Below are 27310 nucleotides of genomic sequence, written 5' to 3'. Positions count from 1 at the left end.
ATCCTCACTTATTTTTTTAAGTTCAACTAATATCATCATCATGTCAAAATTAAATAAGAGTAGTAGTAAAAATTTGTGTTATATATATAATAAGAAAAATAATAATATTTAAAGCTTATTACTAACCAGTAAGTAGGAACATATTAACTTATAATATGACAAAATTCTAACTTTAATGGCTCAAGTCCTACTACAAACTAGCTAGTTTTGAATAAGGAGACATATTACATTCAAGAGAGACAGAACGTGGAACTTCCAAAGCAATTTCATGGCTACCTAACATTTTTCACCACTCGGACAGTCAAGAGGATCCATACCTAAGCTTCCTACTGTACTATAAAAAATACTTAACAACTATTCCTCTGGTTTTACCAGCTACCCTTTTTCATGGTAAAAATAATAAATCAAGAAAACAGAAAAAAGAAAAGGTCAAATACTAGTCTATACCTTAGTCTCAAACAGGACTGGTAGTTGCACCTGTTCACCTTAGTGAATTTTGTACAAAAATATTTACATCTACTCAAATTCTGTTCCTTTAAATGCATATAAAGGGTACATTGTTAAGAGACAAAGACAGGGAGAAACAGGACTAATGGAGGACCAGCCATTGCTACCTAGTATACTTGACATGACAACTAAGTTATCAGACATGTCGTCGGACGAAATCGAAGAGTTCTTGGAACACAAGAATGTGTCTTTTAAAGGGTATTTCAAGTTGTTTGCATGGGAATCAAGACTACTTTGGCTTTTATCAGGGGCTGTTATTATAGTCTTGATTTTTAACTACATGCTTGGTTTTGTCACACTCATGTTTGTTGGACATTTTGGTTCATTGGAATTAGCTGCTGCTTCCATTGTTAGTGTGGGAATTCAAGGCTTTGCTTATGGTGTCATGGTATTTTTTGTTCTTTTTTATATGTATGCTTTTGTTTTAGTTGATCAGTAACTGCTGAGATAGCATAAGCGCGACACAGTGCATGCACGTGCACCCACTACACGTCATGCTGATATAGCATTAGCGCGACACAATGCATGCACGTGCACCCATTACGCGTCAAAGTCAATACATTTATATGTATATATAAAGTTACAAAGATTATTGAGTGGTATGTAAATAATGCTAGTAAATGATACACCTGCTGCTTTCAAATCCTGGATTCACCTCTGTCGTATAACTTTTGACTTCGCAAACTTTGCTAGGTTTTACCATTTCATCATTTAATAGAGTTTGTTTCATTAGATGGTTTGTAATATATGACGGGGGGATTGACAAGTATGTCTGCTCATGAAATAATATGTCTGATAAAAATAGACTTGGTTTCACTTCTATAAATTCTGATTTTTATGAACAGTGGCTAAGTTGATTAGTTTGGCATTGTTGTATCCTGAAGAAACTTGTGTTGTATCCACCAAAATAATATGCATGACGGACCTATGCTATACCAAGAGGGGTCACTGGCACCCGTAAAGTTGGGCAAAAATTTCATATATGCATGTATATGTCTTTAGAAAAATTGTGATATATTAGTAGTGGGCACCTTATACAGATTTTGGTTGAATCCTACAAGTCACCGTCAACCTTCAAATCCTGGGTCCGCCTCCACCATGCAATACTATTCTTTAAGGATAGTGATTATTTCATGAGTCAAAGTCTTTCTTCTTACTTTCTGTTGTTTGTATTTCCTAAAATTAATGTTTCTCCTTGATAACAGCTAGGTATGGCAAGTGCTGTTGAGACAGTTTGTGGGCAAGCATATGGAGCAAAAAGATATGCAGTTATGGGAGTAATATGCCAGAGAGCAATTATATTACACCTTGGAGCAGCATTTCTCCTCTCATTTCCATATTGGTTCTCCGGGCCACTTCTTAAAGCAATAGGGCAATCAGACACTATTTCTGAACAAGGCGAATTATTCGCCCGTGGATTGATCCTTCAGCTTTATGCATTTGCTATAAGCTGCCCAATGCAGAGGTTTCTGCAGGCACAGAACATTGTCAATCCTATGGCTTATATAGCTGTCGCCGTGTTTGTTGTGCATGTTCTGGTTACTTGGCTAGTGGTTGATGTCTTGGAATATGAGCTTCTCGGAGCTTCTCTCGCACAGAGCTTCTCGTGGTGGTTCTTAGTCGTTGCGCAATATCTTTATATAATTTTTAGTCCTTTATGCAAGGAAACTTGGACTGGTCTCTCTATTGATGCTTTCAAAAGCATTTGGCCTTACTTCAAGCTAACTGTTGCCTCAGCTGTCATGTTATGGTTAGTTCAGATATTCCAGAACCCCTTTCCCTCTCAAATACTAGACCTGTCAAGTGGCCTGGGCCGACCCAAAACCCGGCCCAGTTAAGTCGACCCCCTTAACTGGCCCGGCCCGCCTCATGCATTAACCGACCTGGTTCTTTAAGGAAGCGGCCTGGGACTGTTTCACATATGTGACCCGCGAATTGGGCTCGGCCAGGGACCACTTAGCGACCCGTAGCTTATGTTGCACGGACTCTCGAAAATGATGCCGCACCCGTGTCGGATCTTCCAAAAATACACTACTTTTGGAGGATCCGACATGCACCCGATGAATTTTTCGGAGAGTCCGAGCAACATAGGCCGTAGCAACCTGGCCCGGCTAACTGAAATCCAATGCTCAGCAGCCACTAACTGGCTTTTGTAAAATTTATGGTCAAGTAGTAATAATTTTTAATTCATTTCTGAATGTAGCTTGGAGATATGGTACTCTCAAGGCCTAGTGCTTGTGTCAGGCCTCCTTCCAAATTCTACAATCTCATTAGACTCCATCTCTATCTGGTAAAAGATAGAAAAACTTCCTTTCTCTTGTTCTATTTCTCAAATTACTTGTTCAGGCTCACAACTTCTTGTGACAATAACAGCATGAATTACTGGAACTGGGATATGCAAGTCGCGTTAGGACTAGGCGCTGCAGCCAGGTATGTTACAGTATACGCCTAAAGAATCGGTTCATTTGGCAGCTAAAGAACATCATTATTTCAATAGTGGTTAATACTCATACTTGCAGCGTTCGAGTTAGTAATGAGCTTGGAGCAGGACATCCAAGAGTTGCCAAGTTTTCAGTGATCATAGTGAGCTTGACAAGTATCCTGATCAGCACAGTTCTCTGCATTGTTGTGCTGATATTCAGGATTGGATTAAGCAAACTCTTTACAAGTGACACTCAAGTCATTGAGGCTGTCTCTAATTTGACTCCATTACTTGCCATTTCTGTTTGGTTGAATGGCATTCAACCTATTCTCTCTGGTAAAGAAGCTCTAGCAATTCTTGCTCTTTAAAGAACCAATTTAGTAAAGGTTACTATAAGTTATATGCACTGATGGTGTAAAAATATTTATGGAATCATGTCATTTGAAATGGTACCTTTATAGTCTTTGTTCCGCCGCACCTGTGTCTGATCCTAAAAAAATAGTGCAGCTTTTGGAGGATCCTTCACAGCTGCTGCAATAATTTTTAGAGGATACGAGCAACATAATTTATAATTATATTGATCGGTAACCAAAAGGAATATTAAGTTACTTGCTATAACAGGTTAAGCTATCGTGGTAGTGTGAAAACTATTTACAGTCGGTGTATATGACTTAAATCCTTTATTAAATTCTAAGTTTACTTGAATCTGATTACAAGCAGTGGATTGTCATAATTTCTTGCAAATCTTTAGGTGTGGCTGTTGGTAGTGGATGGCAAGCAGTGGTAGCATATGTCAATCTAGCTACTTACTATTTTATTGGCCTCCCAATTGGATGTATTCTTGGCTTCAAAACAAGTTTACAGGAAGCAGTGAGTTTTTTTTTTCATTTTTTTTTCTTCTTCTTAACAAAATTGGATATTCAGAAATTATGTTTCTCCTCCTTTTCTGGCCTTTTGCCTCACACATACAAAATCACTATGGTTTTTCTTTCAGGGAATATGGTGGGGTATGATTGCAGGAGTTGTCCTACAAACATGCACATTATCTATTTTAACTGCCAGAACAAACTGGAATACTGAGGTAACTTTGCTGCTCCATTTTCATTACTTCAAACTCGCCTCGACATTGGCATTAGCTAATGATTCTGTGAATTCAACTGAACCCATTGCTTTCAGCTTGACTCATAAGTTACATATGCAAAAACTTTTATGCTTGGGTGTGTGTATGTGTTCACGTTTGACTATGAACTCACTGACTATAAATCCAGAATGCAGTCTCAACTATACATGTTACTCGCTACAAATTCTCAACTGAAATGTAGGTTGCAACCGCTGCTGCGCGCTTAAAGGAAGCTGGAAATAGAGAAAGTGAAGATCTTGCAGACAGCCCTTGAAGAGAGTTTCTGTTTACAAATTCATAACTATTTTTCCATGACGATGAACGAACATTTTGACAATGAGTGTTTGCTTTCACATCAAAATGCATAAATTTTCCTTGAAAACTTGTCACAAATTCTTCAAGCCCCAGCAAGTATTTGTTATCAAGTAGTTTTAGCATTTGGTAGTTGAAGTTTACCAAAAGATAAATGAATCTTACTATATATGTGATGAGAGATGAAAAAACGAAATGTTTAGTGTTGCATCTGCCAAAATGAAAAGAAACCTGGGAAATGAATGCACCTCATTATGCAAAAATAAAGTATTCATAAAATAATCTTCTTAACCACAAAAATTCAGAGGTATAAACTCAGTGTCACTACAAGCTGCAATTCACAGCTATAGCACCATATTACAAAAATGTCCTCTATTACCTAGTTCACCGGGGAGAGACTACTCATGTTATCTGATGCTGAAATTTCATTTAAAAACCGTGTGATTTCAATAATTTATCGTTAAGCAGCCAGCCACATTGTGTCAACTCAATCCCATATGGCAACTAATTCATAGTGTTTCTGTTTCTGTATATCGGAACCTACGAGTTACAATCTGGAAATCAAAATGGGAATAAGTGTTTCCTCACCCATGACGGGCTCGAAAATATCCAACTCTCCATGTCGCTCCAGGACACGCATCCTGCAATCCTCAGCAGCCAGCAATCCAGTTGAATATGCACCATGTACAGAACCTGGGTAATCTGAACTCGTTGCCTCCCCAGCAAAGAATAGGTTATCCACTGGTACTCTCAGCCTTTCATATAGATCATGGGGCTTCCCAACTGTATCATAGCTATATGATCCCAGTGAGTTTGTGTCTGTACCCCAATGAGAAACAAGATACTGAATCTGCACCAAGACCAGGAGAATAAATAGAGTGAGATACTGTGATTATTAGGATAATATAACTTTCATAAAAACATAGTAATTACAACGATGTAACGGGAAAGGACTACTCAGAATAAATTGCTTCAACAGTCCTTTGTATGATATCTTAAACCAGTCAAATGCTTTTCTTGAAAGAACCCACAAGCACATTAAAGTCAGCGCAAGTCACAAACATGGGTAAGACAATTCGTACAGATCTTTAGTCTTTACATATTGGTTTAAGACAAAATTTCTAGAACTTTGTACTATTTGATTCAGAAGCATCATGTTCGACCAAAAAAACTACTAATGGGTTAAAGAAAGATCATGATGCTTCAGACATTTAATCATGCTTCTTGAACATCCAGAGAACAAATAAACTAGAGGAAGATTTCCGTTACTAAAACTTGTCAGCCACTAACATCTTGAGTTAGCGGTAAACCAACATTGTATGATAAAGAGTTAATTCACATAACGATGCTGAGAAAACAAAATAGAGAAGGGAATTTTCAGAGCAACGCGAAAAATGTAAAACCCAAAAAATATGCATAGGAGCAAAAAAGAAAGTGTAACATTACTGGAGCAGTCGCATTAGGAAGGATTCTCTTAAGTTGCTTAAATGCGAAATTAGCAGCAGCCTCATCTGATAGTTCCCCGATATCACGGGCCAGTTGTCCAGCAGGCATATAAACAAGGACAGGATGGCCAGTAGCCTTGTGAAGATTAAGAAAGTAACTGCACTCATATGAGCTTTCTGCAACTACTCCCAAGAACTCAACATTTGGCCAGAACACGTCTTGAAAGTGCAAAATAATCTTGTTCTCAATTCCTACACCAAGTTCTTTAATGGCGGCCTCCTTCCATTCAGGTAATCTTGGTTCAAACTTGATGCAATTTGATTTTAGAACACCAAGTGGAACAGCAATAATGGCAGCATCGGCTACAAAAGAACTCCCATCCTCAACTGTTACCTTCACACCATTATAACGTCTAACAACTTCTGTAACCCTGAGGAATGATTCCAAGAACAAATGAGTCATAGGAACTGCTAGTGTCCTTTGTTTCCAGCAGGGGGTGAGGGGTGGGATGTCAGGGAGATGTTCTTTACCTGTGACCTAACCGAATGTCAAGCCCTTTTGCTAGTGTATTGATGACAGGCTTATATCCCCGGACCATAAGACCATGCCCACCAGGAAGCAATTCTTCCTGTATATAAAAATCATGAATCTGTAAGGCAACACTTTAAACAACTTTTTCAAGGACTACAAACTACACTCTTGCTGTTTGATGTTTTTCTTGTCAAATGACCAATAGGGGAGCATATAATTAAAATACATATTCTTTATAGAAGAGACATTTCAGAGCTTCAGACATCTTATGTAGTGATTCTTCTGACACAGCTATAAGGAGATCTAAGCTTTCCTGAGCTGATGTGATGATCCCTTCACATTTATTAGAGGTGCCACGTTCTAATACTGAGGTTTTGCATTTTCTAGTAATAAGTTACAAGACTTAAATATTATCTTTTCATGTCAAATTGCTTCATATAAAAAAATGCAGCAATATACCAGTGGACTGATCTTACAAAGAAGTTATTCAAAATTAAAATGAGGAAGACTGGATGCTAAAAACCAGAAAAAGAAAACAAAGGATGGATGTTTAAGAAAGTTTAATTCAGCTCATGACACATAACACTACTCCTCCATGGTACTCATGATCCTAGTAGGAAGTTAAAAAGCTACAATGGTCAATGTCACCTATATCCTCAGCTACCGACAAGACCAGCTACGTGTAGAATTCAAATGTTGAATAAACAATCAATTTCTTTTCTCCTATTTCATATGATATAATTTGACTAAGCATAGAGCTTAATGACTTACTGTATTTGTAACAATAGAAGAAAAACTTCAGTAGTTGATCAGTTAGTGTTATAGGGAGTCATCATACCATAATTTAAATTAACTTGAATCCTTTAAGAAGTGAGAATGGCATATAATATTATTATCTTTTAGACATGACCCAGACATTCTGGACATCCTGACATGAAGAGCTTGTGCGATTGAAGGAGAATCTGGGGTGTAAAGCTTTTAACAAAGATAAAAGTAACTTTAGGCATGAAATTGTGGACATAAGTCACCGGAGCTAGTTGTCAGCTGAGGACGTGGAATTGCAGATCATGCCTGAGGCATTTTTCCTGGACTGAAGCTATTTAATCGCTTGGTCAAGCATATACTGCTATCTTCTTCATGAAACATTAAATAACTATATTGACAACTCCAATCCCTCAGCCAAGCATTCTGCTCACTACTATCAATTGTACTCTATATTGTCAAAAAGTAACTTCTTTTCCTCATCCCCAGATATCTTACTTATTACCTACACTAGACAGCTGACACAGACACCATACGGTAACAGGAATTATAGAATCTGAACAAGCTATCTTTTCAGGTGTACACTACGGTAAGACCATTTCTAACATCAGCAAGTTCCTATAACCAGTTCAAATGCCTATGAAAGACAATTGTCAATGAGAAGGTGAGCATTCCTCCAACAAGTTAACTCTGTCAAAAGGAGGCAAGGAGACCAACCTGGTCCCAACACTTGAGTGATATGGTATCTGCATCCGCGGCAAACCAGCCTTCCATTCTGCATAGGTACCACTGCAACACCTTATGAGCAAGGCCACTCAACCTGTATTAACAATTTTCACTTAGTAAAAATTTTAATGCTCTTTTTTCCTCTTTGGGTGATTCGGGGAGTTGGGTCAATATGTCAACAAACAGAATTAAGTAGGACCTTAAATCGGGTCTCCTTTCGAAAACCATTGATATAGCACGACTGATAGACATGTCTTCACTGGATTCTTGCCTAATTTGATCAGTCTGCAGACAAAGCGAGTCAGCTCATAGTCAGAAAATGTCCACAATATACATACTTTAAAGACATGGAAGAAGGATCCTTTCCTTACGAAACTCGGAAAGAATTAGATATTTCATAAATCATGACTCAGAAATATAAGTGGTAGAAAAAAGGGAGAACATGCCTCCTTCAAAATGCTCTCAAATGTCTCGCCAACCTTTGCAACTAAGTCCTGACAAACTTGATTTCCATCCATGTCAAAAAGCCCATAACTGGAGAATAGAAAGATATGTTAGTTGATTATTATACGTGATTAGAAAGGTCACTATCCCAAAATTAGCAATCACTAGTGTTTCCAGACTTGCACATAATGACATGTAGAAGCATATCAACTTGATCATGTAAGTATTTATGCATGGATTTGATGCATATTAAGTACACGCATGAAAGGCAAGGAGAGCTTAGAGTATAAACCTTTCCAGATCATGGTCGTACAGGACTGAATTGTCACCACTTGTACGATAGAGAGGCAGTCCTAATTTTCCAATAAGAGGTGCCAAAGGATTCTCTTTGCAGACGCCATGTAACCTACACCAGTTAAAATCTTAACATCCATCGGAAGCAAAATGCATATGTTTACCGTGTAATAAACATACAAGTCATAATTTCAAAAAACAACAATTCACTACCATGATGCACCCAAGTCAACAGGAAAACCAAAAGAGTAATCAGTGTGAACTCGGCCTCCAATTCTATCTCGTGATTCTAACACAACAACCTGCAAGAGAATATTATCTTCATGATGCACATCCACCATCACCATTAAAAAAAAGGGCAGCCCGGTGCACTAAGCTCCCGCTATGCACGAGGTCCAGGGAAGGGCCGGACCACAAGGGTCTATCGTACGCAGCCTTACCCTACATTTTTGCAAGAGCCTGTTTCCATGGCTCGAGCCCGTGACCTCCTGGTCACATGGCAGCAACTTTACCAGTTACACCAAGGCTCCCCTTCCCACCATCACCATTATAGTAAATAAAAAATCATAAAATGGTCATATTTCTACTATTACATATTTCCAGGGCATACCTGAAATGACTCATCCTGAAGAGTACGAGCAGCTGTAAGGCCTGCCATCCCACCACCTATTACAATGACAGATGGCGAGGCCACATATCTCCGTCCAACATTTGAGAAGCAAGGAGCTAGGGAGAAAATAACAACTCACTTAATAAAGTTTTTTACCGAGAAAAATGATAAGCATCCATAAGATCAGACACAGAAATGTATAAATTCATGTTTGAAATGATCATATAGACAGCCAAAACAGAAGGTGACAAAATTTTGTATTAGTATAAGCAAAATACGAACTGGTCTAATGCTTGCATTTTTTTTAATGCTTCACGTGCTTCGGATCCCAAAACATAAAAGGACTGTAACTATCGGGTGTCTTGTCCCGTGTCTAAGTTTTAATCAGGAACTCATTTATGCTAAATTTAGCAAACATTGCCTCTTCGATAAGCAGGATAGCTGCTAATTCGGGAAACAAGGAAGGACAAAGCATCTTCTAAATGGCGGTTAAGCAGTAAAAAGGTTTGCGCTTATAAACCTGGTCCAGAGATAGAAAATCTACTAGTACCGCATTATTAATCTTGATATAGTAAAAGCAACAACTACGCCACAGAAATTGGGGTCAGTATTATTCTTGATATAGAGGATGAAAAATATGCGGCATCACATTGACAGAAACCCATTTACAAGCATATTCCTTACAAGTTGAAAACTTCAAAAACAATTTTTTTATCAAATAAAACCAATATGTTGTTTTCTGACATTGTCCAGACCTGCTCCAGCATAGAAATTCTAGACTAACGTATTACTCCCTCCATCCCAATATATGTGATTTTTTTTAGTCTGTCCGAGAAGAATGATGAAAGAATTTAACTTTAAGCTTCTCATTTTGTATTTATAGTCACACAAATATCTATGACTCCTTTTAAATCACAAATTTCAAAAGTATTAATTTTTGTTTATACTCGGTCAAACAACATTAGGACAAAGGGAGTAGTATTCCCTCCGTTTCAATTTGTTTGAACCTATTTGACTATAGGCAGAGTCTAAGGAAAAAAAAAAAATTGAAACTTGTGATCCAAAAAAATCTATGAATATTTGTGTGGCTATAAATTATCTCATTAAGATTGAATTCTTTCCCAAGAAGGGGCATTCTTTTTTAAACTAACTAAAAAAGAAATAGGTTTATTCTTTTTGAAAGAAAGGGAGTATTGTTTCTTGATATAAAGGACGAAAAACAGGTGGCGTCAGAAAATGTTAGAAAAGCATATTCCTGCAAGCTGAAAACATTAAAAGTGGATTTTTTATTAAATAAACCAAAAGTTTACATTCTGATGCTGCAGTATACACAGTTTTAAATAAACTATAATTGATAAATCAACCGTCAATGGGCTTATTCAGCTCAATAATACAAAATTTAACTGTTAAAAACTAAACGAACTGAATTTGAGTACAAGCAGAAATAAATATAGAATTTAGAGTAAGTGTTGTCTATTGTAAATAGATTTTTTTTTAAATCATTTTACATTTTATAAAAAATCTTTCCACCGACAAAAGTAAGTACGAACTTCAATTTAAAAGAGTGAAAAATAGATTAAAAATTAAAACTTTAAAGAAACAAACCTCTTTGGAACTGACGATTACTCTTGTTTTGAGAATCCATGGCTAAAAAATGCGATTAATTGGAAATCGTCCCGACAAAAATAATGGGATTAAGTAAGATTATCGTTAAAAATCTTATCTTAATAAGAATCTCAGTATTAATGAGTTGTTGATACTACAATTATTACTCCTAAAATTGAAAATCTGAGGGGAAAAATGGAGAAGAAAGATTAAAAAGAAAGTAATGAAGTGATTAGAATTAGAACACATGCGTATCACACACAAAAGCGAGAAGGGCAAAAAGGGTAAAAACACCAAAAAAATGGAGATCGAAATTAAAAATATTCTCTCTCCTGATCAGAATTGAAACAATTCTACGGAAAAATTAACAATTCCGTTGAATGAAGAATTGTTTGATCTGGAGAGAGAATTGGGATTTTGAGAAATGAAACTGAATCGAGTTTTTTTTTTTTTTTGGAGGAGGAATTGGGAAGACGAAGGGAAAAGAAAGGAAAAGCGTTGGGATATTTATGGTTTTATGGTTGGTGTTTCGTACGTAGACGTGGAAGGAGGTGACTGAATTAAGAATATTCTGAGATTCGAAAATATTGTACAAAATATCTAGTATTTAGGAAGCGTCCAAGAAGAGTTGCACCTCAAGTATTAGTAATCGATTCCGCGACTCGAACCCAAAACACGGAGACAACCAGTTAAATTATGATATTAATACATAATTAGAAGAACTCACCAAATAATTGCTTATCTAATTACTTAAATTTAAAATAGTCGATCGGTATATAATATATATGTAACTCATGTATATTATTTGTTTCAATTCCATTACACATGCTAGTTTTCTAATATTATTTTTACTTAAAGGTTATTAGTAAAATAAGGATAGGTGAGCCTTGAAATAATGATAAAGTTGTCTCTGTGTACCTATAGGTCACAGGTTCGAACCGTTAAAACAACCATTAATGCTTGTATTAGGATAGACAGTTTACATTACATCTTTGAGGTACGACCTTTCTTCGAAACCTGCGTGAACGCGAAATACCTTATGCAACTAACTGCCTTTAATAAAATAAGTAGAGAACCATATAAAATACCATGTGAATTCAAACCTTTTAAGATTCATATTGTACACATGATTTGCATCTGGGAATGCATTGTAAAGTAAGGGACATCAAACTAGTGGAGGAGATCATGTTTCTACTTATAGGTATTAAAATATCATACAAAATACAGAAGGGTTTAAAGATAATAAACAATTGTGTGTGGTGCATTTATTGCTCCACTAATATAGTAGTTGTGCATCTTCGACTCAATTTGACAATTATTATTATTACACCACCAACATTGACTGAATGATAGTGCATTTCATTGGATTACTATATTTATATTAGTCGTGCAAAGTATTAATTAATTAGGGAGTACCTTATATAGATTTAACAAGTAAACAGAGGAGGAAGGGAAATTGGATTCTGTATCTGGTATGTGATCTAATACATTTTTTAAACAAAAAGAATTCACCCGATATTCATTTTAGACATTTTAGCTCGTTTGGTATGGGAAAAGGGATAATTAATCCCACGATTAAATTTGAAATGAGTTAATTACACGTTTGGTTAAGATAAAATCACGGTACAATTAATCTCTGGATTAGTTATTGTCACGACCCGGAATTCCCACCGTTGGTACCGTGATGGCGCCTAACATTTGTCACACCTCCTTTTTCCTACCTCGGGAAGGGTATAATGGAGTTTTTCCAATTAAAGTAACAATCGAAACGGGATTATTTTTATTTAAAATTCAGAGTCGTCACTTGGGATAATTTATGGTATCCCAAGTCACCAGTTTAAAATCCCGAATCGAGGAAGTTTGACTCTGTTTTACAGTCCGCGAACACAGAAATCCGGGTAAGGGATTCTGTTAACCCGCAGAAGGTGTTAGGCATTCCCGGGTTCCGTGGTTCTAGCACGGTCACTCAACTATTATTATTGGTCTAATTATATGGTTTTAAAACATCTTTAAACCTATGTGCATTTTTAACTTTAAAATCGCTTCCATTTATTTAAGGAATTATTTCAAGGTTATTTAAAACACATCGCAAGCCACGCTACATGAAATGCACCCGTGATTCACGACACGTTCTATTTAACCTTGTTGAAAATTAGAACCGGGCCACAGGAAATGTACCCCCGGATTTTAGTAATAGCTGTGATAATTATAATTAGCGCGCCTAAAGCAAACTACGAAGTTCATTTTTAATATCTAAATTATAATATTTGTGAGGGCCATAGATGTTTTAATTTACTTATGGCACGCCTCAAACCTCTCTCTTAAAGTGATTTCTTGATCTAATCTTAAGAGGGCCATAAATTATAGGTCTTTTTTGATATGGCACGCCTCAATTTGTTTAATTAGGCCCAAAGGATATCCTTATTGCAAATGTCTTGAACTTAGTAAATGACAATTTTGGCAATAGAGTTGGGGTGGGTGTGGAACCTTTAAGGTCAATTGGTTTGGGCTTAAACTCAGTGAATTATCAAAAATTGGGCTCAAAACGAGCCTAGGCGCGCGGCTGGGCATAAGGTCGCCCATTGCTGACCAACTGATCCAGCTCAAATCGCCCCTCAAGATGGTTGTTTGAGGGGTAATAAAACTGAAGAGGCTTGGGCCTGAAATTGAGCCCAATGGGAGAAGGGGAATAGCTGAGGCTGCCAAGGGGAAATTGAGCCTAATGATTAATATCATTAGGCCTGCCAAGGATAGAGCCACAGCCTAGGAGACCTCGTTTGGGTCAAGTCACTGCCTCAAACTTGGCACAAACAAACCAGCCAGGATTGAATAAGGCCCTAGTGATATTAATCAACATATGATAAGATAATATGCAATATTCCAAAACTACAATATTCCAATAACATGTTGCACATCTTTCTGAGATATTCTACTGACAACATACACCTGGGGTTCGAAACTATCAATTAATTATTCACATATCCTAATCAGTACCTAACCAGTTTAATTTTGCAATGATTATCAAACATGTAACCCCCTGCTTGAACTAAAATCCTCAAAACGATGCAAACTTAAGACCAAATTTTAAAGCCATGTAATCATAACATGCATTAATGTAGAACTGAAATTCAAACATCAACTTAAGCAAATTTAAACCAAACCAATATAATGTTCCCTAACTGACTTAAGCCTGCACTACAGAAACATTCGGACCCTTTAAATGTTCGAATACAAAGACCTTCAGCTCAATCACATAACAAGCTAAAACCTATAACACACTTTGAAGATGAAATATAAGAATATCAACATGATTGAATGGAAATACATGAAAGCACTGGAATTAACACGTAGACAAGAAAAAACTCTAAAGAACATAGATTGATATTCAGCAAAAATTGAGATTCATCCTCAAATCTTCCAACTTGATTGCACATTTTTAGACTCGCACTTCATATGTTACATAAGAGCCAAGGAAATACTTGGAAGTCAAAATAAACAAAATAAGGTGAGGATTTCAGAAAATAGCAGTAAATCAACACATTAACCCAGCAATATTCAGCTCTTTCAAACCATTTTTAACCCCCAAACAAAGTAGAGATCCCTTGAGACCTTTAAACTCTTTCAACAATGAAAATCAAAGAACAATTTCAAATAATTTCCAACCAAAAGAATGCAGAAAACTTGAGTGTTTTTCATAGTGTATATCTCAGCCGTTTCTATTTTGGTATTCTCATCCTTCCAGAAAATGAAGGGAATGAGTCTTTTATAGCCAGCTTTAGGGCAGCAAAATTGATTTAAAACTTTACCATTTACCCCTTCCCCAATTTTCCTCTTTTCATTTCAGATCCTGAGATTTAAACCTGTTTGTTAAACTACCCAATTAATTCCCACCTTCCTAGAACCTTCCCCAAGCAGTTAGGAAAGATTCCCCCTATCCAATTCCCCTAAATATTAGAAGGCTGTTATTACCTTATTAAAATCCAAACAATGGTTTACACAACCAGAATTGAAACCCTTCCCCTTTCTGGGCTTCTGACCTATGAAGCCCAAATTCTAATCCAAAACCAACAAACCACAAGAAAACAGGCCAATGGAGTTGTAAACTCCTGATATCAGAATTCTAACGAAACAAAAACAAAAGGAGAATGGAGCAAAAAAAACAAGTACGAAATCAAAAGTACTAAAAAGATATGTTATATTATTAAGCTAATATTACTATAAACTAATTTAAATCTACCATGCAAGCAGAAATCGATTTTAACCAAAAAGAAAGAAAGAAAGAAAGAAAGAGAAAGAAACAAGAAGAGATGAAAATAGAAATAAACAAATAACAACAAAAGAAAAGGAAAAATGAAAGACTAACCAAAGAAATCGGAGAGTATTGGCAAAGGAAGCAGAGATGAATGACTGGCCACTCGAAATGTTTCATCGAAGCTGGAAACTCACCCTAGTGAACACTCTTAATCAAGAATGCTCTGTCAAGGTGAGCTTCGAGCCCCTGATGAGCAGAAATCTTCAACACAATTCCAACCCCGAGATTAGGTCAAATCCTAGATTCCAAATTCAACAAATTCTAGAGTTCATTTGGGGAAATTGCCAAGGATTTTGGGTTTAGGGAGACATAGGGACTGTAGGGTGCAAATTTGGGCGAGTTTGGGTAAGTTAGGGTTTGGAACTCCAATCTTCAATCTCAAATTCGAAGAACTTGATAAAGATTTGGGGAAAACGGTTGGGGTGTTTGGAAAGAGGAGGGAACGGGGGTGGTGTGGTGTTAATTTGGGGCTGATTGGGGTTGTGCCACCGGCTAGGACGGTGGGATTTTAGGGCGGCGGATCTAGGGTTTCCTGACTGAAAGAGGTGAAAGAGTGGAAGGGGTTCGAATGGGGGGGGGGATAGGGTTGATTTCGGACATTTAAATATAAATGAATTCTCAGTTCCCGGCCGTTCGATCAATGGAGATTAACGGTTGGGATTAAACACCTCTGAAACAGCGTCGTTTGGTGAGATCGGGGAACGGGACCGGGAAGGCTGGAATTGGGTCGGACGGGTTGAATACCAACGTGGGGTTTGGGCTCAATTTTAAGTTTTGGCCCAAATTGTAACAACCTTCACTTAATTCCTTTCTCTTTTTTTCAATTTTCTTTAAACTATAATTAATGAAACAAAACTAAATTAAACCTAAAACTGATTTAAATTGTAACACTACCCACTTTCTAAAAATTATAAAGGTTCTTTAATTCTAAATTAGAAAAGGAAAAATACTATTCTAAAATTAAAACTAAAAACGCAAAATGAATCATTTTTGTGATTTTCACTTTTAATATGATCAATAATTAGCTAATTGATCCTAAAAATGTAAAGATAAATCCTAAATACAATACATGATATTTTTATATTTTTTATGATTTTAATAAGATAAACATGCACAAAAAATGTAAACAATTAACAAAAATTCTAATAAAATCCTATAAAATTGCGAATAATGAAGTTTTTTATTTTCTTGAATTTTATAGGAGTAATTCATATAGGGCAAAAATCACGCGCTCACAACATTTCACTTGCTAGGTAAGCCAACCATAGAACAATTTTATCATTTTTAACAATTTAAAATTAAATAATGAAGAAGAACTGATTTAACTGCAATAATCCAAAATAAATAATGCGGAAGCTAAAATAGCCAAACAGTCTATTACATTCCTGAACCCGGTGTCACAAATGCATGAGCTACTAGATTAATACATACAAGGTTCTGAAATAAGTACAGAGCTGTCTGAATGAAAATACACAACTAAATAAAAATAAAGAAGGGGACTCCAGGAGTTGTGGACGTTGAGCAGTTATACCTCAAGTCTCCGCTGAGTTGATCAATCCAAGCACGCTAATAGCCGCCACTGGGACTGACTCCAAAATCTGCACAAGAAGTGTAGAGTGTAGTATGAGTACAATCGACCTCATGTACTCTGTAAGTGCCGAGCCTAACCTCGACGAAGTAGTGACGAGGCTAAGGCGGGTCACTCACACTACAATTTGTACGCAATATATAATAAAAGGCAGAAAAAGGAAATACAGAACATGATAAGAAAAGTCAACTGCAAATAATAACAACAACCTCAAATAAAAAAACCAGTGTCGTCCAGAATTACCAATCCTTACCATTTCAAAATGATAATACCGAAAACCAACACAACTCAAGAAATGAAAACACATAGGTTGTTGCAGCGCGCAACCCGATCCCACCGTACAACACAGAATCCTCCCTTATTTCACCGTAATGACATCAACAACAGAGATAATATATAAATGTTGCAGCGCGCAATCCGATCCCACCATATATCAGTATCATAATCCACCATTATTTCACCATATCAATCCACCCTTATTCCACCTGTTGCGTTGTGTAACCCGATCTCACTGTATCAATACAAGTTCATCCTTATTCCACCATATCATTTCACCCTTATTCCACATATTGTGACGTGCAACCCAATCCCACCATATCAATATTAAGTACTCAATGTACATAGTCAAACTAATAATTCGTACCAGGAAAACCTTTACAATCAATAAATACCAAACGGAACCAAAAAAGAAAAACCTTGTACAACAGAGGGTTCTACATAAGTAATACTACTCAGCGAGACCAATCCAGTAATTGACAATTAGAATGTGCTAGTGAGTCAATTTAGTCAAATAGCAGGGAAACTATGAAAAGGTCTAACATCATTAACTGCAGAAGACATTAATTAACAGGTAGCAGTTAAACATGGAAAGCATTTAGAGCATATAACAGTTAAGACAAGGAAAAAGACAATTAAGAAAAAACGGAAAATCAGGTAAACTGATAATTCGGTGGGGTATAAGCACTCGTCACCTTGCATATACGTCGCTCACATGAAATTCACATAGCACATAGTCTGAGGGTTTTTAATTCCCTCCAGTCAAGATTAACCACGGCAATTACCTCACTCCGCAGTCAATTAAAAGCTCTATCGGGGTTTTCCCCCTAGAATCTGCATCCAAACCACTTGTATATAACCACAATTGCTTCAATAATATCAAATATTGCTAAAGGAATCAATTACAATGCATAGATTTAGAATTCCCAAAAAGTCAAAAATCGACCCCGGACCTGCTTGGTCCAAACCCGAAATTCGGACCAAAATACGATTACTCATTTGGCCTCGAGCCCGATTATATAATTTGTTTTGGAATCTGACCTCAATTTGAGGTCTGAATCCCCATTTTATAAAAATCCCTAATTCTACCCAAACCCCCAATTTCCACCATGAACACACTAGATTTTATATTGAAATCTTAGGAAAAGTAGTGAAAGATTGAAATAAACTAGTTTAGAATTACTTACCAATGATTTGGGGAAGAAGACTTCTTTGAAAAATCACTTCTAGAGTTTCTAAGTTTGAAAATTTGAAGAATGAATCAAAAATCTCGTCTAACTCCCATTTTGATCAGTCACAAATATCGCATATTATTCCTAGGATAATTTATCCTTATAAAAAGGTACAATAACAATCTCGGGATAATTAATTTTGAAATAACTTCTTTCTCATCGTTGGTCTATGTTCTTTAAACTGACTGATCTTGTGTGATAGTAAACGTGGTCTTTTCTCTATAATTTTGCAGGGACCATGTGATTGCCTTCTTGAGATCTTTTCTATTATATGTAATTATGTATCTCATTAATGGAAAAACATAGAATAAGCCAACAAAAAAAAGAAAAAGCAAAAAGCAAAGGAGACATACGAAGCATCTATCGTTGTCATCACATCTACACCACGTAGAGAATTCAGATAATGAACAAGTTAGAGACATGGTAAGCAAGAGGTGCTCTGATTGTAAGCAACCTCCACTTCCAATTAAGAAGTTGTGAATTCGAGTCTCCCCAAGAACAAGATGGAAAGTTCTTAGAGGGAAGGATGCCGGGGGTCTATTTGGAAACATCCTCTCTACCCTAAGTTAGGGGTAAGGTCCGCGTACACACTACCCTTCCCAGACCCCACTAAATGAGATTATAGTGAGTTGTTTTTGTTGTTATTAGAGAGATGCATCTACACAAAGATATTTCACACTTTAGCTGATTTGAGAAACTTTAACAAAACCAGATATTGAAAAAACGTACTGTTCATTTGTTCAAATATTATAATGCCGGGTGTTGTAATAAAATAATTATTTGTACGGTGAATAATAATCAAGAGTTTGTTATGTATGGATTACTTACATTAATGTCCAGTAGCTATTTACCTCGAAAATGGTAATAACATGTAGATTTAATTTTGTGGTTTTAAAAATATGTGATCTATTTTTATGCTAGTTGTTTAGCCTCGAGCTGGCATATACGGGCCCCGAGGTCGAATCGGATGCTCGGCTAGGGGCGATCGAGGGGGAATTAACAGTTATGATAAATTCAATGACAGCTCTTTATGGACAATAATAAGCAATAAATGAAGAACAATAAATAGAACACAATGAATATAAGCAATAAATAGAAGTAATGAGATCAAGAGAATATGTTAGAGAGTAGAGAGAATGTTCTTGTATTTTTTAGTATTGAGCATCAGATATCCTGTACAAAATGACAAGGATCTCCTTTATATATGAGAGGGAATCCCAACATAGTACAAATACATTTATTACAAAGATATGGGGCTGGTACAACCATTTAATGCCATGATACGGGTCCTAACTAGCCTACTAGACTTTGTCAGCTCTAGTCGCGCACCTATAGAACTTCACACTTTTTCACCATAACTGTCGATCTGCACTGTCTTGAGGTCATACGTTGATGACCCCTCGGGTGTAAATCCCGACCGTAGCCTCGAGCCTTTGGAAAACGTGCTTACGAAGCATCGTAATGGCCGAAAATTGGTCCCGCCGATTTTACCGCATACAGATAGTTCCCGCATTTCCTAGAGTAAGATGATAGAAAACGATTTTGAACTTTTGCACCCGTCATGACGTCAGCCTATCAGGGCATTAAATGCCATAACTCAACGGCCACACAAGGGTCGCTGTCAACACGACTATCGAAAAGCCCACGAACCATTATTGGTTGGGTTTTTCCGCTGCCCATACGGCTTCTATAAATACCCCAATTGCTTAGTGACTCAACTTTTGTGATTCCTTCAAGCTTTCAGAGCCAAATCCATCTTCCTCTGCGCCCCTCTTTCTTTTGTTCTTGGTTTCTTGCCTTCCTTCTCGAGAAAAAGAAAACTTTTTGTTGCCATGGCCAGGACCTCCAAGACAGTGCCTCAAAAAGATGAAGCTGCCTCTTTACCTCGAGCATCCAAGAATAAATCCAAGGGTAAGACCAAAGTGGCACCTACCGTCGTACAGTGTACACCCACCGAGTTCGATAGTATGAAGGATTTTTCCATCGAGAGACCTTTATCTACGCCGGGTCGATGCGAACATGTGTCTTGGTTCATTAGCGTTGTGAAGCATATAGACAAAGTGTGGGCGGACCGGCAATGGGAGAAGAAAGTGCTGATTGAGATCCCTAGCCCTAAAGAGAGCATAACGGACCATAAGGCCGGTTTTCTTTATGTATACACATACCCGTTCACCTTGGGCCCTGTCGACTCCTCGAACCCTTCTTCTCCGGCTATAGACCCGGTCATTCTCGACTTCTATTGTAAATACCGGGTGACACTTGGCCAAATTTACCCCTCTTTCTGGAGGATAGTTTACATGTTTCACTACTTTTCCAGCAAAGTCAAAGGTACGACTCTTACCCTTGATCGTCTGATCAGGCTGTACATCCCCCGTCTTTTTCGAGGCTTGATCAATCTTCACCCTCGATCTTCGAAACCCTTTTTCTCGAGTATCGATGAGCACAAGGATCGGGGGTGGATAAGCCGGTTTGTCTGAGTAAGGACCTTAGACATTATTTCGGCTGAGTGGATGCCATTCCCAGAGGAGTGGAACATGAAGCGTAAGTGCCTCTTCTTTGAGTATGCTTTATTGTCTTCTTACTTTCACCTAAAAAAACTAACTTTCCCTTTGTTCACACAGCCGCCCTTTGGTATCCTGAATCTATTTCGGACCTGTTGGGGTGGATTAGGGGATTAAATACCTCGCTCCCCTATCCCGATCGTTCTTAGCCTGAGTTGGCTAAATCGCGGTGGGTGGCCAAGAATCATGGTAAGTTCCTTCTTGCCGCCTCTATCATGTTTTCATATTTCTTCCCCATATCCTCTGTGCTGATAAATTTTGATTACTATGCTCACGTAGGCCTTGGCGATTGAGTGCTAATGAGACCGCCTCCTGTCGGCGAGGGAGGGTCCTCTAAGCCCGATAAGGGTAAGAAGAGGAAAAAGGGGACGACTGCCGAATCCCCTGTATCAAAGAAGCCCAAGTCTCACTGGCCTCGAGCTGAGGTCGAGGTCTCGTCTTCAGCTTCCGGAGCGAGTTCCGATAACGAGGATGAGGATGAGGATGACGACGATAACCCTTTGGTACAAGGGAAGAGGTCGGGCATGGACCTCTTCAAGGATATATATATTTACTAGTTAAATCACAAAAACGTTATTTCAACTCAATATCTAACATTTTGTTTGGATGGTTGTTCCTCATTGTATCGTATTGTATTGTTATTCCAAAACAATGTTTGTTTTTATTGTTTCATTAAAATTGGTTGTATTGTATTGTTAAATTCATTGTTTCGGAACAATGAAAAATCCCATTTTTTGAAACAACCGATTTGGCGTGGTGGGATTGTTTCCTATTTTTCTTTCCAATTATGTCTTAACTTATTACTCCACAATTCTATTTTACCCTTTATCTTTTTTTCTATTTTAACTCCAAATCTCCAACCTATAACCTACTTTGTTTTTTCTCAGGCCAATGCTAAAGTACCGCCTTCTGTTTTATTTTTTCTCCTAATTTGCTTTAAACTCAATTCTAATTAGATGTACTCCTTTGTTTTGCTTTCTTAAGGTGTTTTGCCTTCTTCTGTTTTGTTTTTTTCAAATTATTTTTATACATAATTTTTGATAAATTTAATATTTAAATAATTGAGGGTATTTTAGTAAACTTATCAGTTATAGTAAAGTACGATACAGTGAAACCAAACAACAAAATATATTTTAACAATAATAAACAATACAATCTATCCAAATATTCTATTCATAAAACGATACGGTACAATACCATACAATACATTATAAAACAATGGGGAACAATGATCCAAACAAAGTGTAAGTTTCAAATTCTGTAGTAAGACAAATTAGAATTGCCATCAAGTCCTTTCTGGCTAGAGTATTCAAAGAAGTCTTTCATTGTAGTTTCTCTATATTTTGGAGGATTGTCTTCTGATAATAACTCCTTAATTGGTCCATAAATCCTTGAAGATGCCAATGGCCCTGTGCCGAAGAAACTTGCTACTGATATTCTTGGACCAACTTTGTTTGCCAGCACTCTGTGCTCTATGCTTTTGTACTTGTCATTTGATATGAGCTGAAAACCGAAAGTTCAAAAAAAAAAAAAAAATGACAGTGACCTATTAAAATTGATTAAAAAAAAGATTTATTTGATATCAGCCGAAAATAGAAAGGGTAATTTTTATGGATTATCATCTATTATTCAGTCGGTTGCATCAAAGTCGCAAAACTAACTTTTATAATAAAAGAATAACTCAAGTATGTCTATATAACATTAAAAGTAAAAAAAAAAAACCGAAAAATGCTAATTTCAATTTTTTAAAAGAATAAGTTATAAGTTCTCATATGTATAAAATCACTATGTAAATATGTCATGCCAGCAACTCACCGTACATAACCAATTAGGTGATACAACTTTTAAAAAATAAAAAGCTCATTTCTTGACCCAACCTAGCTAATATCAAACGTTCTTCCACCATGTGGTACATCATGTTTTTTTAAAGCGATTTAGAAAATAATATTTTTAACTTTTAAGTAATGGCACAAAGATATTTTGTAAGTTTGACTTAGCTAATTTAGAGTAGCTGATAAGTATTAGGTGCTCAAAAGCACTTTTAAGTGTTGAAGCTGATTTAAAAAATAAGTAGTTATGTGTTTGGATAAAAGTGCTGAAATTAATAATAAGCAATTGAAGAACTGACATATGAAGAGTTTTGTTTTAAAAAAAAAGTATTTTAGGGATAGAATAGTAAATTTTTTGGTCAAACCTAAAGTGCTTATAAGCTGAAATTTGATAAGTTAGGGGAGACCAGCTTATGACTTTTGGCTTATTTTTGGCTTATAAGCACTTTTAATTTTACCAAACGCGTAGATAAGCCAAAAAGTGCTTATAAGCCAATTTGACCAGCTTATAAGCTTAGCCAAACACCCTCTAAGTTGTTATGTAGCGGCCACTTGTGTTTCCAGGACCGGACTAGCATTTTCTGTTTTTCATTTTATTTTCTATGATATGTGTATAATTGAGTTATTTCTTCAATTAAAAAAACTAGTATTATGACTTTGATACAATAATTCAATAGTTGGATGACTATCCGTAAAGTATATGCGTAAACATAAGGTCAAGAAGTGAAGGGGAGTCTTGGAGCAACGGTAAAATTGTCTTCGTGTGACCTATAAGTTACGGATTCGAGTCGTGAAACTAGCCCTGATGCTTGCATCAAGGTAGGCTGTCTACATCATACCCCTTGGGGTGCAGTCTTTTCATAGACCTACATGAACGCGGGATGCTTCGTGCCCCGGGACGCTCCCTAAACAAAAGGTCAAGAAGTGAAGGGGAACTTTGGAGCAACATTAAAGTTGTCTCCGTGTAACCTATAGGTTACGAGTTCGAGCCGTGAAACTAGCCCTTGATGCTTGCATCAGTGCAGGTACAACCTTTTCCCGAACCCTGCGTGAACGCGGAATACTTCGTACACGAAGCTGACCCTAAACAAAAGGTCAAGAAGTAAAGAATACAAAAGACTTGCCTGGAGAATATCACCAATATTGATAACTAAAGCTCCATGGATAGGAGGAACATCAACCCAATGATTTTGGTGAAAAACTTGAAGTCCTCCAAAATCATCTTGTAGAAGTACTGTGAAAAAATCATTATCTGCATGTCTGCTTGTGCCTATTGCAAGTTCGGGTTGTGGACATGCTGGATAATAATTACACAAAATGCCAAGTCCCTCAGCACAGTCCATTTCTTTGAGATGATTAGGTTTGAGACCAAGACCCTCTGATAATAACTCAAGCAAATTGCACCCCAATTTCATCACATGATCTGAGTACTCTATTACAATTTCCCTGCAAGAATGCAAGTAAAGTTGATAAATTAAAATGGAATTTTATATTATATACACAAATCGCACTAACACGTTTTATTATTGAGCGGAGGATTTATCGGAAATAGTGTCTTTATACCTTCATAAGTAGGGATAAAGTTTACGTACACACTATCCTCCCTAGATCCGGCCACGTGTAGGATTACACTGGATCTATTATTGTTGTTGTCATACTAACACATTGTAACGTGTTATTATTCTATTCTTTAGTTACCATATGTGTTTTCTTATAAAACAATTACCTGTTATTCTAGGTTAAATTATCTAATAGCATAAAAGAACCATGAACTATCGTCAGCTCGGTGCACTAAGCTTTTGCTATCGCGGGGTTCGGGAAAGGGCCAGACCCCAAGGGTCTATTGTATGCAATTTTACCCTGTATTTGTGTAAGAGGCTATTTCCCCGTCTCGAACACGTAAACTTCTGGTCAAATGACAGTAACTTTACCCGAGTAGCTCAGATATTTTAGGAGAGGGATTATTTGATACTAAAAGATGTGAAAGCAAAATTTCTTTAGTTCATTGTATCATGCTCCTAATTACTTCCTCTTTCTAATTTTATAGGACAGAATTCCAATTGAACTTTAAGATATTAAGTTTACTTGTATACTATATTAACAACGTAATGATTGAAAATTTAGCTTGATAGAGAAAATAATAAAAGAAAAAGTGTCATATAAAATGAAACAGATGAAGTTAGTTTTCAGAAAATAATTGAACTTATATTCACCGACATTATAACTCCCCCGGGCCAACAACAACCAATATTAATGTATTTAACTGGTTTTCCAGATTATTAATTGCAATTATTATGACATTACATGTTTTTAATTATCAGTGAATAAAAGTTAAACTCGAAAAAAGTACCTGCACGTCTCAGGCAACTCCTCTGGCTTAGCAGAATTTGGAGCCATAACAGAATAAAGTGAGTCTCTCCAATTTGCTGCTAAAGCTTTCTCACTAAACAAATCAAAATTGCAGTTATACATCACCTTCCTTGCCACATCTCGACTATAGTATGGCTTCTTAACATCGATTTCTTGCTCGTGAAAACGACGTGCTCCTCGCAACATTTCATCTAGTACTGACACTGGAATTCCATGATTGATCACTTGAAAGAAACCCCATGTCTCCGATGCATCTCGAATTTTATTTACTATTTCTTTGTGCTTGATAGGATTTTTATTGATGTTTTGAAGGTCTATTAATGGGAAAATAAAACGTGTTTTTCTGGGGCTCGAGGGGTTTTCTAAGGCCTCTGGATGAATAAATATTCGAGGTACTTTAGTAATCCCAGCATCAATTAGCCCTTTGACACCAGCTTTTGTGTCGTCAAAGGCTTTTAGTTCACTTTGTTTATCATAATTTTGTTGTGTGTCGGGGACATCCATCTTGGCCGAAAGGTGTGGTGGGATGGTTCGAATCTTCTGCTCTTAATTAATCAGAGATATATATCTGGTTCGAGAACTAGCAATAGAAACCCTTTGATTAAAGAGAGCACATAAAAATTTCACTTAAGATGTGCCAAAAAAAGAAATAAAGGACTGAGAAACACAAAAGTTTTGATTAGAAGGAGAGATAAAGATGAATTAGATATTGGTTCAGTATAAGCATCTTATAGTGACCATATAGTTAATTTTACTTGGACACCAAGTATGGTCCATTTTAAAATATTTGTAAGCACATGAAAGTTACAACAGAGTTAGTGCTACTTGGAAAATCAAAGTATGGTCCTTAATATTTAAAATATTCAGAACAACAAGTGACCATAGAGTTGGTGGTACTTGGGCACCAAGTATATATATATATATGGTTCTTTTTAAATAAAATTATAATTTAATATTATATGGTTGAAATAAGCCTATCATCTTTTTTAGTCATGATCCACGTGCCGCAGTAGTAGGAATAGAAAATAAGTACAGTTTATTCCTTTATTATTAGAAGAAGCTTTTTTCTTTTTTCTTTTTATTAATGGTCAACTGGTATTATGAGGCAACTAGTCAAACAACAAGAAGTTTAGATAAAAGAAGTCACGAGAACTTATCCGCCTCTCCCTAAATTATATATAACTATCAGCGGATTTCAGTTCAAATACTTAAATTAGCATGAATAAACCCAAATTTAAGTAGCCATTTTAGTGCATTGGTAACGAGTTACACCTTTTACCTTTTAGTTCGATTCCCGTATCATTTCTTCTCTTAAATTATATTTTAATTAATAAATAAAAGTAAATCCCCATGCCTTTGCCGCTTTTTCTAATTAAAGACATTGTTTTGTGCCCCCCCCCCCCCTATTGGTTACACGTTTTCTTTTTAGTTTTTTCCGTTGTCTTTTTTTAGTATTTGTTTTGACTTTTAAAATCGCTAAATCAAAAATATATCTCTCAAACACTCCTCTCGGAAACTCAAGTTTTTGATGCTCATGATACATCCATGCTCTTGAAATTCTAGATCATCTCTTCTACTTTATGTGATAGTTATGTCCAATGAGTTTCTTTGTTGATATTGAGGACATGGTGTTAGCCCATTTATTTGTTGTGCTTCTTTTCTATCTTTAACTCTTTAGGTAGCCCAAATGCCACTAATTCTCTTTTCTTAGAAATGGTGTGGAATAGCCATTGTTTAAGCTGGTATTTACTTTTTATCTAGCATTTTTAATGCTTAGCAATGATAGCCACTAGCCTATTAAAATTAATATGAAAAGACTGTGTTACCCTTTCTTCTATCTCTTTTCCCAAACGAAAATGCAGTGTATTTATACTGTTTCATTTCCGCATCTAAGGTGCGCAATCGTATATTCGAAACCTCACCTTCACCCATTGGTAATGAAGGTCAACGAGAGCACCAAATGGTATGACTTCTATTAATGCTACTGAATGTTAAATGGCGTTGGTTATAGTTCTTGTTGATAAGCTAAACAAGCATGAAGAACATAAGAGAACGATTACAAAAGCAAAAGGAGAATGGGGAGAGGTTCTAGATTTAAAAAAAAAATTAAGATATGACGTTGTGAAAATAAGAAAAAGAGTGATGAGTAAACAGGAAATGCAATTCCTTCCCAGAAGTTAAGGACATGTAGTCCTGAAGTCCTAAAGTTAAATTCAAAAGTTAAGGACATGGTCCCGAACTTAGAGTTTCAAGATCAAAAGTTAAGGAAATGTAGTCTTGAAGTCCTAAAGTTAAGTTCAATAGTTAAGAACACAAGTTCAAAAGTTAAGGACAGACAGTCCTTAACTTACAGTTACAAGTTC

General features: G+C 36.5%; 3 protein-coding genes across 4 annotated transcripts; 1 reads left to right on the top strand and 2 right to left on the bottom strand.

Annotated features, from left to right (window-relative positions):
- Positions 1-565: 565 nt before the first annotated feature.
- Positions 566-4538, top strand: LOC104226819 (protein DETOXIFICATION 41). 2 transcript variants are annotated; one of them, XM_009778894.2, is made up of 8 exons: positions 566-895; positions 1713-2257; positions 2711-2797; positions 2881-2937; positions 3027-3265; positions 3681-3799; positions 3924-4010; positions 4252-4538. In XM_009778894.2, exons 1-8 carry the CDS (start codon positions 593-595, stop codon positions 4321-4323), a joined length of 1509 nt encoding a protein of 502 aa, XP_009777196.1. In that variant the 5' UTR covers positions 566-592; the 3' UTR covers positions 4324-4538. The 2 variants fall into 2 exon arrangements, with proteins under 2 accessions (XP_009777196.1, XP_009777197.1); XM_009778895.2 differs by having other exon boundaries at positions 4198-4538.
- Positions 4539-4613: 75 nt separating this feature from the next.
- LOC104226820 (polyamine oxidase 2) lies at positions 4614-11270 on the bottom strand. The gene is made up of 10 exons (XM_009778896.2): positions 10780-11270; positions 9175-9290; positions 8778-8866; positions 8563-8676; positions 8273-8360; positions 8026-8111; positions 7818-7920; positions 6338-6435; positions 5808-6237; positions 4614-5211 (listed from the first exon to the last, which is right to left on the bottom strand). The coding sequence occupies exons 1-10, from the start codon at positions 10817-10819 to the stop codon at positions 4909-4911; spliced, it is 1467 nt and encodes a 488-aa protein (XP_009777198.1). The 5' UTR covers positions 10820-11270; the 3' UTR covers positions 4614-4908.
- Positions 11271-21893: 10623 nt separating this feature from the next.
- LOC104242728 (1-aminocyclopropane-1-carboxylate oxidase homolog) lies at positions 21894-25649 on the bottom strand. The gene is made up of 3 exons (XM_009797810.2): positions 24928-25649; positions 23702-24023; positions 21894-22251 (listed from the first exon to the last, which is right to left on the bottom strand). The coding sequence occupies exons 1-3, from the start codon at positions 25449-25451 to the stop codon at positions 22000-22002; spliced, it is 1098 nt and encodes a 365-aa protein (XP_009796112.1). The 5' UTR covers positions 25452-25649; the 3' UTR covers positions 21894-21999.
- Positions 25650-27310: the final 1661 nt, after the last annotated feature.

Source organism: Nicotiana sylvestris, chromosome 6 (assembly GCF_000393655.2).
Source record: "Nicotiana sylvestris chromosome 6, ASM39365v2, whole genome shotgun sequence".
NCBI lineage: Eukaryota > Viridiplantae > Streptophyta > Magnoliopsida > Solanales > Solanaceae > Nicotiana > Nicotiana sylvestris.
The sequence above is the reverse complement of the archived record's forward strand: the minus strand, read 5'-3'. Positions and strand labels throughout refer to the sequence as shown.